This window comes from Lepidochelys kempii, chromosome 2 (assembly GCF_965140265.1).
Source record: "Lepidochelys kempii isolate rLepKem1 chromosome 2, rLepKem1.hap2, whole genome shotgun sequence".
NCBI classification, from domain to species: Eukaryota; Metazoa; Chordata; order Testudines; family Cheloniidae; genus Lepidochelys; species Lepidochelys kempii.
The window spans coordinates 23012638-23025499 of record NC_133257.1 but is presented as its reverse complement, the minus strand read 5'-3'; the positions used below and the strand labels follow the sequence as shown (position 1 = coordinate 23025499).

General features: G+C 54.6%; 1 protein-coding gene, 1 non-coding gene and 2 pseudogenes across 2 annotated transcripts; all 4 read right to left on the bottom strand.

Moving 5' to 3' along the window:
* Positions 1–95, bottom strand: LOC140908044 (U2 spliceosomal RNA; annotated as a pseudogene).
* A 4662-nt stretch (positions 96–4757) lies between these two features.
* On the bottom strand, positions 4758–4948 carry LOC140908037 (U2 spliceosomal RNA). Its single transcript, XR_012157742.1, has one exon. It is a non-coding gene; the product is annotated as a U2 spliceosomal RNA (small nuclear RNA).
* LOC140906391 (uncharacterized) lies at positions 4905–11904 on the bottom strand. Its single transcript, XM_073330218.1, has 2 exons — positions 11886–11904; positions 4905–10090 (listed from the first exon to the last, which is right to left on the bottom strand). The coding sequence occupies exon 2, from the start codon at positions 10067–10069 to the stop codon at positions 5309–5311; it is 4761 nt and encodes a 1586-aa protein (XP_073186319.1). The 5' UTR covers positions 10070–10090; positions 11886–11904; the 3' UTR covers positions 4905–5308.
* Positions 10079–10173, bottom strand: LOC140908043 (U2 spliceosomal RNA; annotated as a pseudogene).
* Positions 11905–12862: the final 958 nt, after the last annotated feature.

The following is a 12862-nucleotide window of genomic DNA, read 5'->3' as shown; positions in this document are numbered from 1 at the left end:
ATGTGTTGCGATCTGTTTATAGCAAAATAAAAGACATTAAACTGATAAGAACAGATACTACACTTGATCTGAGCTCCAAGGAGCCGAGAAGCGATGCTGAGAGTCTGCGACGCACCGCACACCTCTGCGCCCACCGCTTTCTACCTCACCGTGACGAGCTCCCAGACACGCAACAAACACCATAACTAGGTAACTCTAAGTGAGGAACCCTTCCCCAAAATGACTCCCGTGGAAGAATTCAAAGCAAGAACCCTTAACACACAATTCTGTTCAAAGACAGACAAGTCTTGCAGCCGCCTTCCTCTTGCTGGTTTTCCTGTACGCTCCTAATTTGCACAAACCCACCCACTGACGTGGGACTAGCAATCTCTCACTGTTAACTCTTACAGCAAAACAGGGCAAAGAAAGCCTATGCAAGTGCTATACCGCAGCTCCTTCCCACAGGCTGACCCCTCCCCCACAGCTCCCCACACCGCAGCCAGGGGCTGACCCCTCCTTCGCCCCGGCTCCCCCCACCACTGCCAGGATCTGGGGCTGACACCCTCCCCACACCGCTGCCAGGGGCTGGGGCTGGCCCCTATTCCCCCCCCCCCCCAAGCTCCATTCTACCTGGGGCTAGGGCTAGGGCTAGGGCCCCGCCCCCGACAAGCCCTGCTGCCTGACACCTCGTGTCGCCACTCTTCCCCCCCACACACACACACACGCACGTTCCTCCACGCCCCGCTAGGGGGTCGCACCGGACTTTTTTGGTAAACTGGGCATTTGCTTATTTGCTCTTGCCAACTCATCAGTTGGCAAGAGCAAACGGGATAAATGGCCGTTTTTGTCAAAAAAGGGAAGAAGAAAAAAAAAAAAAAGGCAGGATGGCCGGAACAGAGCTTAAAAAGGGAACTGCTCCAGCCAAACGGGGACATATGGTCATCCTATCTCCAGGCAAGTGGTCCTGAGGGAGTCTGGCCAGGGTTGGGGGCAGACCCTGACCTGGCTAATCGCACCACTCCCGAGAGAACGGAGTGATTCCCCGTCCTGGCACTGGACCGGCCCCGGCCGCGCTGCCAGCTCAGCCTGGCGGACACCATAAACGGCAGAGTAATGGAGGCCGTTAGAGGCCAAAAGTCATCCTTCAAAATTTGGAAATCAAAGCCTAGTGAGGATAATAGGAAGGTGCACGAACTCTGGCCGGGTAAGTGTCAAAGTATAACAAGTCAGGCCAAGAAAGAATCTGAGAAGCAACGTGCTAACGACACAAAAGCTAACCATAAGAATGTTTTAAAGTACATCAGAAGCAGGCAGCCTGCCAAAGAGGCGGTGGGGCCACTAGCTGACAAAGGAGCACTCTAGGAAGACAAGGCCATTGCAAAGGAGCTTCATGAATTCTTTGCAGCTGTCTTCACTGCAGAGGACGGGAGGGAGAGTCCCACATCGGAGCTGTCCTTATTGGGTGACAAATCTGAAGTCCCATCCCAGTATAAGAGGTTTTAGAACAAATCGTTAAATTAAACAGGAATAAGTCACCAGGACCAGATGGCATTCGACCACGAGTTCTGAGGGAACTCAGAGATGAAATTGCACAACTACTAGCCGTAGTACGCAAGCTACCACTGAAGCAAGCCTCTGTTGCAGACGACTGGCAGGTAGCTAATGTAATGCCAATTTTTAAAATGGGCTCCAGGGGCGACCCTGGCAATTGCAGGCTGCTGAGCCTAACTTCAGTCACAGGCAAATTGGTAGTAAAGAATGATCAGGCACCCAGATAAACAGGATGTATTGGGAAAGGGTGAACACAGCTTTTGTAAAGGGCACTCCTACCTCACCAATCTTCTAGAATTCTTTGAGGATCTCAGCAAGCATGTGGATGAGGATGATTCAGTCGATACTGCGAACTGGGATTTTCAGAAAGCCTTTGACGGGGTCCCTCACCGAAGGCTCTAAAAGAAAACTTAAGTGGTTATGGGATAAGCGCGTAAGAACGGCCAAACTGGGTCAGACCAAAAGTCCATCTAGCCCAGTATCCTGTCTTCTGACAGCGGCCAATGCCAGGGGCCCCAGAGGGAATGAACGGAACAGGCAATCATCCATCCCCTGTCGCCCATTCCCAGCTTCTGGCAAATAGGGGTTAGCTAGGGATACCACTGGCTGAGCGCCATCAATGGACCTATCCTCCATGAATTTATCTAGTTCTTTTTTGAAACCTGTTATGTTCTTGGCCTTCGCAACGTCCTCTGGCAAAGAGTTCCCCAGGTTGACTGTGTGTTGTGTGAAGAAATACTTTCTTTTGTTTGTTTTAAACCGGCTGCCTGTAAATTTAATTTGGTGACCCCTAGGTCCTGTATTATGAGAAGGAGTACATAACACTTCCTTATTTACTTTCTCCACGCCAGTCATGATTTTATAGACCTCCATCGTATCCCCTCTTAGTCGGCTCTTTTCCAAGCTGAAAAGGCCCAATCTTAAGAATCTCTTCTTATACAGAAGCTGTTCCATACCCCCTCATCATTTTTCTTGCCCTTTTCTGAATCTTTCCAATTCCAATATGCCTTTTTTGAGATGGGGCGACCGCATCAGCACGCAGGTATTTTCTGTCTTATTATCTATCCCTGTCTTAATGATTCCCAACACTCCACTGCACATTCAGTGGATGTTTTCAGAGAACTGTCCACAATGACTCCTAGGTCTCTTTCTTGAGTGGTAACAGCTCATTTAGACCCTTCCCCTCCCCCTCCCCCGCCCCCAATCGTTTTATAGGTATAGCTGGGATTATGTTTTCCAGTGTGCGTTACTTTGCATTGATCAACACTGACTTTCCTCTGCCATTTTGTTGCCCAGTCACCCAGTTTTGCGAGAGCTCTTTGTAGCTCTTGGCAGTCTGCTTTGGCCTTAACTATTCTGAGTAGTTTTGTATCGTCTGCAAATTTTGCCACCTCACTGTTTACCCCTTTCCCCCGGTCATTTATGAATAAGTTGAACGGTACTGGTCCCAGTACAGACCCCTGGGGGACCCCTGGGGATAAGAGGGAAGATCCTCTTCTCTGACACTGGCAGACCAGGTGCCAGCTTATGCCAAGGCCCCTAGAAAAGTGACAAATGCATGGCTGGAAACTAGTCTTGCTCACCTGTGTGTTAGTGTTGTTAAAACGGGCATTATTTTTATAAAAATGTGTTTCGTGTTTAGACTTTATGAAAAGCTGGTGAGTTGCTGCATGCATTCTTCTCACCTATAATATCTGTATCCCACGTTATAAGGTGATATATAAGCCTTGGCTCTAAAACTGTAAACCCCCTGGCCGCCACCAGTCAGGAGAGAAGCATTCCCAAGTGTGAAATGCTAGTTTACCAGAAGAGGAGTCATCTCCTTTCCACCAAGAGAAGACCCTGAGACATCAGACAAGCCACTGTGGATCACCCGTGGACAAAAGGCTTGGTTGATTGCTCCGCCTCACACCCCCACCCACGAGGAGGCGGAGACCTGCACAAACACTTGCCCCATCAGCTCTGGGGGGAATGGAATAAAAATCCCTGTCGAGAAGACACTGTTGTCCCTGTGCTGCTTGGACTTCAGGGGGATGGCATGCCTTACAAGCATAAGCATAAGCAAGGGATCCCGGCTGTTTGGCTAGGGTTAACCCTAAAGGATCTACAGAGCTTGCATGTTCCAGCAGCTTCTACTACTTTTTGAAACCTCAGACTGTAACTCCTTTGTGTGTATGTTTCCCTGCTTTAACCTGGTAAATAATTTCTTATTTCTTTTCCTAGTTCGGAAAGATTTAGCTAGTTTATTATAGGATTGGCCACGAACATTGTCTTCGGTTTGAGATCTGAGGTGCAATTCAGCTGGCTGAGTGACCAGTCCGAGGGACCGGAATATTGTTATGGTTTTTGGTGCAAGGGACCATCTGTCACAAAGGCAGGCTCACCTGGGTGGCAAGATGGATTCAGGGTGCCCAAGGGGGCTGTCTGTGACTCCATGTTAAGGCTGTTCTAGTGGAGTTCACATTTGATACTTGGTTGGTGAAATGGAAGTCTGGAACACACAACCACGAGGAGCCCCCTGCTGTCTGCCAGCCCTGGGTGTCCGGGGCTCCTGCTCTCTGGAGCCCTGGCTGCACTAGAAAGGTAAGTTTCTATCTTGCCTGGTTCAGAAACCGGAAGGGAAATAAAGAGAACCCACATTACTTTTTTTTTTTTAAGAATCCTCATGATTTTTAAGCCAATCTCGTGATTTTGGGGAGTCTGACTCACAGGGTGGCAACGCTGAGAAGTTAAGGATTATTATTTAGCGTTTACATTACAGTAGGTTCGGGGGTGGGGGGGGAAATCAGGATTGGGACCCCTGTGTGCCGGGCGCAGCGTGACACCTAGTGCCTTGTCTTGATCTGACAAACCAAGACACATGGGACATGGGCTGGGTGGGGAGAAGTCTGTGTAACTCACACAGCTGTTGAGATACGTGTGACCTCAAATATTACTGATCCCCGCCCCGCTCCTCCCAAAACAAACAAACAAACAAACAACCGACTCCCCAACAGCCCCACAGTCTGGAAAGCATTTGTCCCTCATTACTGTTGAAAAGACTCACAGCAGAAAGAAGGATCCCAGCTTCTCAAACAATCCTCTAGTGAGACAGAGAACCCTACATCTGTAGAAACCACAGCGGTACAGATTTCAGATTTTTCAACTACTTGAAAAAAATCTGCTTTAAAGAAGCATCATCACAGTAAAACTCTTTCTACTTTTCAAACCAGAACATTCTCCCCAAAAGGAGATGCACCGTTCCTGGAGACACTGCAATACCAGGTCAATGCATGGGGTGGGCAGAGCAAGCTCCTAGTCCAGCCCCCTGTTCCAAAAATCAATTTAATATACAGTCCTTAAATAAAGGACATATCAGATATCAAACTGATAAGAACAGATTTAATAATTTTATTTGAGATAATGTTGAAATAAGGAACGGTACAGAGTTCAAGCATAGGAGTTTCTGGTCGTCAGGGGATAAGGTACAGATTATCGAGGGGTGCAAAATGCGATTTAGGAGCTGGTGGAGCAAGGATCACATAATAATCTGCAAATTCCCCGACTGGGGGAAAAGTTTAACCGGTCAGAGTACAGACATCGGGATATGGGGTAAGTTATCCACACAACAGCTACATTCGGTATGCCGGGTATAGTGAGTGAATACGGGGGTGGGGATGGGTCTACCCTCATATGGTGGGGTTTAATGTTCAGCGGGTTTACGGTTCCAGTTCATACGGTCCGATGGGGAAGGCCTCTCAGTCTCTTTCCCACAGTGTGTGCACAGTGTCGTACCGGCTCACTCCTCCTGGTACTGTCGGTGGCCGGTGATGTGCTCGATATAGATGTCCCTGGACCATCGGATGGTGTCCGAGACCATGAGGCGCCGCATGAGTCGTGCGTAGCGTCTACCGATCCCGCAGGTCCGCAGCACACGCTCGTTGCAGGGGTCCCAAGCGCCCAGGGCTCCGACAATCAGGGCGTCCAGCTGCACCTCGTAGCCCTTCGCTCTCAGGGTGTCGGCCAGAGGGGCGTATTTTTCCAGTTTCCGAGCTCGAGCTTCTCGGAAGGCCGGGGTCCTGTTCTCGAAAGGGACCGTAATGTCGACGAGGATGATCTTTTTCTGGGTTTCGTTGGTGACGACCACGTCGGGTCGTAGCGGGCTGTCGGTACCGGAGATGGCGCAGTTCACGGCGACCTCCCCCAGGCTAGGTGAGATGGCTTTCACCAGGCGGTTCTGGATGGCGTTGTGGCGCAGCTGCCAGGCTCTGGAGTGGGGCTTGCAGCTGCACAGGACGTGGGGCAGGGTCTCGTTGGAGTAGCCGCACTTCCTGCAACGCTTGTCTCGGTTCCCGTGGCGGACGGCTCCGTTGAGCGGGACGCAGTTGAGCCGGGCGCGGTGGATGAACCGCCAGTCGGCGAAGCGGGTGAAGCCGCCCCCGGCGAGGAAGTGGTTGCTGGCGTCCCACTTGCTGGTCAGTTCGAAGGCTTTTCCCTGGTCCGGCTTGCGCTTCAGGGCTTCTACGTACAGCGAGTGGGTGGCTGCCTTCAGGGTCCTTTCCAGCAGGCCCCTGGCGCTCGGGGTGACGATGGTGTTGCCCTCGGACCCGATCTGTGGCACCAGGACACCCAGCTCCTGGCGCTCCTCACACCACTCCCAGCGGCAGCCGATGCGTTTCCCCAGGCGGCGCGTGGCGTTGCGGGCGCGGGACCACAGCGAAGCGATGTCGCCCCCATCTCGGCCGAATTCGCCGTCCAGGGAACCGCTCAGGAAGCTGGCGGTGTCTTGGCTGGACGGGGCTCTACCGATCCGCTTTTGCGTTACGTCGTGGAGGGCTTTCGCTGCGATGCTCTTTACCGTGGCGTCGGGGCACGTCAGCAGGCGGAAGGCGTGGGTGATCACTGCGATGTCACCCAGGTCACCCATGCGGGGGACATTGGCACCGCCGTGCCTGTGGGTGATATAGACCAGCTCGTTGCTGGCTCTCTGGGGAAGGAATAACCACTTCTTCACCAGCTGCCGGATGACCTTGTCCGCCTTGTTGAGGGGTACCTTTGCCACGGCGGAGCCCCTCAGGACGAACGAGATGCGGGGGATCAGGAAGGTGTTCAGGGCGTTTATCTTTTGCCACGGTGCTAGCAGGGAGGTGTCGATCTTGGCGGTATCCTGTAGGATCTCTTGGATGGTGTCCTCGGGCGTCTGGCGGACACGGAAACCCGTCGGTGTGCCGAGGTGTCGGTAGGCCTGCCCCTCTGCCAGGGGGATGACGGGCTCGCCCTGAATCTGGAATTCCGTCCCCTGCACGGAGTCCCTTTTGCTGCCATCTATGTGGAGGGATGCGCATTTCTTCGCATTGAAGCGGAGCCCCATCCAATCGGCAACTCGACTGGTGGCATCTAGCATACGCTGGAGGTTCTCTGGGTCGTCTGCGGTCAGGACCAGGTCATCCGCGTAAGCCAGGACACTCACCCTCTCGCCGTGGAGGTTGAAGCCGCCTGCGCCCTTGGAGATCGCTCGCAGCAGCGGCTCCATGGCGAGGTTAAAGATGATGGGGCTGAGGGGGCAGCCCTGCTTGACTCCGCACCGGATCGGGATCTCGGCTGTCTCTCCTTCGACCGAGCGAATGGTGGTGCTGCATCCCTCGTACATCTCTCGGATCGCCCGGCGGAAGTTCTCTGGCATCCCAAACTCCTGGAGCGTGGCAAAGATGTGGTGGTGGGGCATGGACCCAAAGGCGTTGGCCAGGTCCAGCCATGCTATCGTACCCTGCCTCCGCGCCCTTCTGGTCGTATCGATGATGGTTTGGAGGACAAAGTTATGTTCGTAGCAGCCCTCGCAGGACATGAAGCCTTTCTGGGTGGAGCTGATGGCCCCCCCACGCACTGACCACTCCGTGATCCTGGACGCCAGGCAGCTGGCATAGAGCTTGTACATCGTGGAGCAGAGGGAGATGGGCCTCCAATTGCTGGGGTCATCGCGCTCACCCTTTTTGTACACCAGAACCGTCATGGCCTTTTTCCAGGAGCTGGGAGTCCGGCAGAAACGCTTGCACTGGTTGAAGAGCGTGGCGAGGACCAGGCAGCCGGGATCTCGCTTTTTCAGGAGACTGTAGCGGATGCCATCTTTCCCGGGAGCTGTGTTTTTTGTTTTTGAGAGCCTGGCCAACACTTCCTTGGGCGTGAAGTCAGCTTCCAGGGCGCCCGCTTCGTCGACACGGGGCAGGGGGCGGAGGCACTCGGGGCGCAGCGCACCATCCTGGGCTGTGTGGTCGAATACATCCTTGAAGTAGCTGTAGAGGCGTTCGGGTGGGATCGTGCAGTAGGGCGAGGGCCCGTCGAGGATCTCTCTCATGGCTTTGGGGCGGTTTGCCCGGTACAGCTTCTGGATCCTTGAAGCCGCTGCTGGATCGTAGCGGCAGTTGGCGCCTCTCCTTCTGGTTCCCCTGGCGGTGGTGTTGGGGTTTGGAGCAGGCGGTCTGTGGGCAGGTGGGGCGTTCTCCTGGGTGGGACGTCTCCTGGGAGCGGTTTCTGCAGACAGTTCTTGGGTGAGTCTGTCTACGAGGAGGTCAAAGTCGTCGAAGGAAGCTGTCGCTCTTAGCTCCGCGGTCCAGGCAGTCTGCCACGGAGTGGCAGCCCTCTCCACCGGCTGCTGGCCCTCATGGTCCTCGACCTTGTCTGAAGCAGACTCGTCACCCGCACAGTCGACCCGCCGTCCATCCCGCGAGCCATCGTTCCCTTCGGTTGGGGGCTGGGGCGGAATCTCCGGCGGGATGCTGGCGTTACTAGTGGTCGGAGGGACGCGGTCCGGCTCGGGGATTGCCGGGACGTTGCTGGTCCTCCTAGGGGTGGCTGGTGCTTGGGCGGCTGCTGCTGGAACGTGAGATCCGCTGTTGGCAGCGTCCCGCAGGATGGACTCGGGGGTCGTGCTGGGCTGTCTGGTGAGGAGGGCCCGGTGGTTTTCTGTGGCTGCGGGGTTGGTTTCTCCAGTAGTGCGTGGAGCTTGCTGAGCGGCCTGTGGCTGGGCACTGGCTCCCTCGGCTGCTGGAGTTTGCAGGGCAGACTGAGGCGCGGCTCGGGCTCCTCCGGCGGTTGGGGTTCGCAGGGCGGCCTGAGGTGTGGCTCTGGCTCTTCCGGCGACAGGATCTCGAGCCGCTATGCGCGAGGGGGCACTGATCCGTCTGGGGACGGGAACGTGCTGGGCCGGGGGCGAGGTAGTGCTGAGCCGTCTCAGTATGGAGATTTGCCTGGCGACGTGGGAAGGTGAGACGGGCCTCCTGCTGCCGAGGACCTGGGTGGCATTTCCCGCGGCAGCAGGCACCTTCTCGATCGCAGCACCCTGTTGCGCTGGTCTGGCGACGGGGGCAGCCTTCTTGACGGCAGCTTGCACCATCGCTGTTCTTTGTTGCGACTCAGGAGTGGTGGGGCGGCGCACAGCGGCAGGGCTGGGAGCCGGGGCAGGAGGCCGTGCGGTTCCTTTGGAGCGCTTCCTGCAGGTGACTTGGTGCGCCTTGCATTGTTTCTGTGTCTCGAAGGGCAGGCTGCAGAGGGCACAACTGAAGGCGACCTGCTTGTTGTGGCATCGCTTTAGGTGCCTGGTGACTCCACCAAGGAGGTGGAAACTTCGGGGAGGGAAGCAGATGGGGCAGATGAGCGCGTCCGCCGCGAGGGGGTACTGCAGGTAGACGGTGTCCTCATTACCTTGCAGCGGGGGGGTGCCGGTGGCACCAGCAGTATCGCTGGCTGGTTCATCCCGGCGCGGGCGAGTGGGGTCGAGAGGTCCGGCTGGGGGGGCATCTGGCAGGGGCCTGCTGACTCTTTGGGTAGTTTCGGAGGCTGGGCAGGCATCTGGTAAGATGCTGGTGACCCTCTGGGTGGTCTCTGGAGAGGTGCTGGTCCCATCGGCGGAGATTCCTCTCTTGCTGGTGTGTAGAGGAGTGGGGCCACCCTCCACGACCTGGGCAGCTGCGGGGGTGGGAGGTGGTTGCCTGGGAGCCTCTTGCAGTGGCGGGGTGGGGGGGCTCTCCGGTGGCGGCTGGTGTTGCTGGAGAGCGGGGGGGCTCTTGGTCAGCAGCTGCTGTAAGGCGGGGGGGCTTGCCCTCGGAGCCTCTTGCAGTGGCGGGGTGGGGGGGCTCTTCAGTGGCAGCTGGTGTTGCTGGAGAGCGGGGGGGCTCTTGGTCAGCAGCTGCTGTAAGGCGGGGGGGCTTGCCCTCGGTGGCTGGCGCTGCTGGGGAGCGGCGGGGATGTTCCTTCTGGCGGTGATGTCTCGACAGGCTGGCCTCTGGGTGCGGGATCTGTCTGGAACACCATCTCGGAGGGGGTCCTTCGGGCAGTCGCCGGCCTTCCTTTTCGTGCTGCTGGTCTGTAGTGTCCTGGAGGCACCGAGGGTTTTCTTTGTAGTCGCTGCTTGAGGGGCCTTCTGTGGAGCAACAGCAGCGGTGGTACACAGAGCAGCTGACGATGTCTCGGTAGCAGGAGAAGGATTTTCTTCGAAAGCAGCAGCGCTAGCATATACCTCCAGGGCAGCATCGATTTTCTCAAGGAGGGCAGCTGGGGAATCCATCTACAGCACATGTGTTGCGATCTGTTTATAGCAAAATAAAAGACATTAAACTGATAAGAACAGATACTACACTTGATCTGAGCTCCAAGGAGCCGAGAAGCGATGCTGAGAGTCTGCGACGCACCGCACACCTCTGCGCCCACCGCTTTCTACCTCACCGTGACGAGCTCCCAGACACGCAACAAACACCATAACTAGGTAACTCTAAGTGAGGAACCCTTCCCCAAAATGACTCCCGTGGAAGAATTCAAAGCAAGAACCCTTAACACACAATTCTGTTCAAAGACAGACAAGTCTTGCAGCCGCCTTCCTCTTGCTGGTTTTCCTGTACGCTCCTAATTTGCACAAACCCACCCACTGACGTGGGACTAGCAATCTCTCACTGTTAACTCTTACAGCAAAACAGGGCAAAGAAAGCCTATGCAAGTGCTATACCGCAGCTCCTTCCCACAGGCTGACCCCTCCCCCACAGCTCCCCACACCGCAGCCAGGGGCTGACCCCTCCTTCGCCCCGGCTCCCCCCACCACTGCCAGGATCTGGGGCTGACACCCTCCCCACACCGCTGCCAGGGGCTGGGGCTGGCCCCTATTCCCCCCCCCCCCAAGCTCCATTCTACCTGGGGCTAGGGCTAGGGCTAGGGCCCCGCCCCCGACAAGCCCTGCTGCCTGACACCTCGTGTCGCCACTCTTCCCCCCCCCCCACACACACACGCACGTTCCTCCACGCCCCGCTAGGGGGTCGCACCGGACTTTTTTGGTAAACTGGGCATTTGCTTATTTGCTCTTGCCAACTCATCAGTTGGCAAGAGCAAACGGGATAAATGGCCGTTTTTGTCAAAAAAGGGAAGAAGAAAAAAAAAAAAAGGCAGGATGGCCGGAACAGAGCTTAAAAAGGGAACTGCTCCAGCCAAACGGGGACATATGGTCATCCTATCTCCAGGCAAGTGGTCCTGAGGGAGTCTGGCCAGGGTTGGGGGCAGACCCTGACCTGGCTAATCGCACCACTCCCGAGAGAACGGAGTGATTCCCCGTCCTGGCACTGGACCGGCCCCGGCCGCGCTGCCAGCTCAGCCTGGCGGACACCATAAACGGCAGAGTAATGGAGGCCGTTAGAGGCCAAAAGTCATCCTTCAAAATTTGGAAATCAAAGCCTAGTGAGGATAATAGGAAGGTGCACGAACTCTGGCCGGGTAAGTGTCAAAGTATAACAAGTCAGGCCAAGAAAGAATCTGAGAAGCAACGTGCTAACGACACAAAAGCTAACCATAAGAATGTTTTAAAGTACATCAGAAGCAGGCAGCCTGCCAAAGAGGCGGTGGGGCCACTAGCTGACAAAGGAGCACTCTAGGAAGACAAGGCCATTGCAAAGGAGCTTCATGAATTCTTTGCAGCTGTCTTCACTGCAGAGGACGGGAGGGAGAGTCCCACATCGGAGCTGTCCTTATTGGGTGACAAATCTGAAGTCCCATCCCAGTATAAGAGGTTTTAGAACAAATCGTTAAATTAAACAGGAATAAGTCACCAGGACCAGATGGCATTCGACCACGAGTTCTGAGGGAACTCAGAGATGAAATTGCACAACTACTAGCCGTAGTACGCAAGCTACCACTGAAGCAAGCCTCTGTTGCAGACGACTGGCAGGTAGCTAATGTAATGCCAATTTTTAAAATGGGCTCCAGGGGCGACCCTGGCAATTGCAGGCTGCTGAGCCTAACTTCAGTCACAGGCAAATTGGTAGTAAAGAATGATCAGGCACCCAGATAAACAGGATGTATTGGGAAAGGGTGAACACAGCTTTTGTAAAGGGCACTCCTACCTCACCAATCTTCTAGAATTCTTTGAGGATCTCAGCAAGCATGTGGATGAGGATGATTCAGTCGATACTGCGAACTGGGATTTTCAGAAAGCCTTTGACGGGGTCCCTCACCGAAGGCTCTAAAAGAAAACTTAAGTGGTTATGGGATAAGCGCGTAAGAACGGCCAAACTGGGTCAGACCAAAAGTCCATCTAGCCCAGTATCCTGTCTTCTGACAGCGGCCAATGCCAGGGGCCCCAGAGGGAATGAACGGAACAGGCAATCATCCATCCCCTGTCGCCCATTCCCAGCTTCTGGCAAATAGGGGTTAGCTAGGGATACCACTGGCTGAGCGCCATCAATGGACCTATCCTCCATGAATTTATCTAGTTCTTTTTTGAAACCTGTTATGTTCTTGGCCTTCGCAACGTCCTCTGGCAAAGAGTTCCCCAGGTTGACTGTGTGTTGTGTGAAGAAATACTTTCTTTTGTTTGTTTTAAACCGGCTGCCTGTAAATTTAATTTGGTGACCCCTAGGTCCTGTATTATGAGAAGGAGTACATAACACTTCCTTATTTACTTTCTCCACGCCAGTCATGATTTTATAGACCTCCATCGTATCCCCTCTTAGTCGGCTCTTTTCCAAGCTGAAAAGGCCCAATCTTAAGAATCTCTTCTTATACAGAAGCTGTTCCATACCCCCTCATCATTTTTCTTGCCCTTTTCTGAATCTTTCCAATTCCAATATGCCTTTTTTGAGATGGGGCGACCGCATCAGCACGCAGGTATTTTCTGTCTTATTATCTATCCCTGTCTTAATGATTCCCAACACTCCACTGCACATTCAGTGGATGTTTTCAGAGAACTGTCCACAATGACTCCTAGGTCTCTTTCTTGAGTGGTAACAGCTCATTTAGACCCTTCCCCTCCCCCTCCCCCGCCCCCAATCGTTTTATAGGTATAGCTGGGATTATGTTTTCCAGTGTGCGTTACTTTGCA

Bases quoted from the DNA above. Each gene is read 5' to 3' on its own strand.
- LOC140906391 (XM_073330218.1), bottom strand. From the start codon at position 10,069: ATGGATTCCCCAGCTGCCCTCCTTGAGAAAATCGATGCTGCCCTGGAG.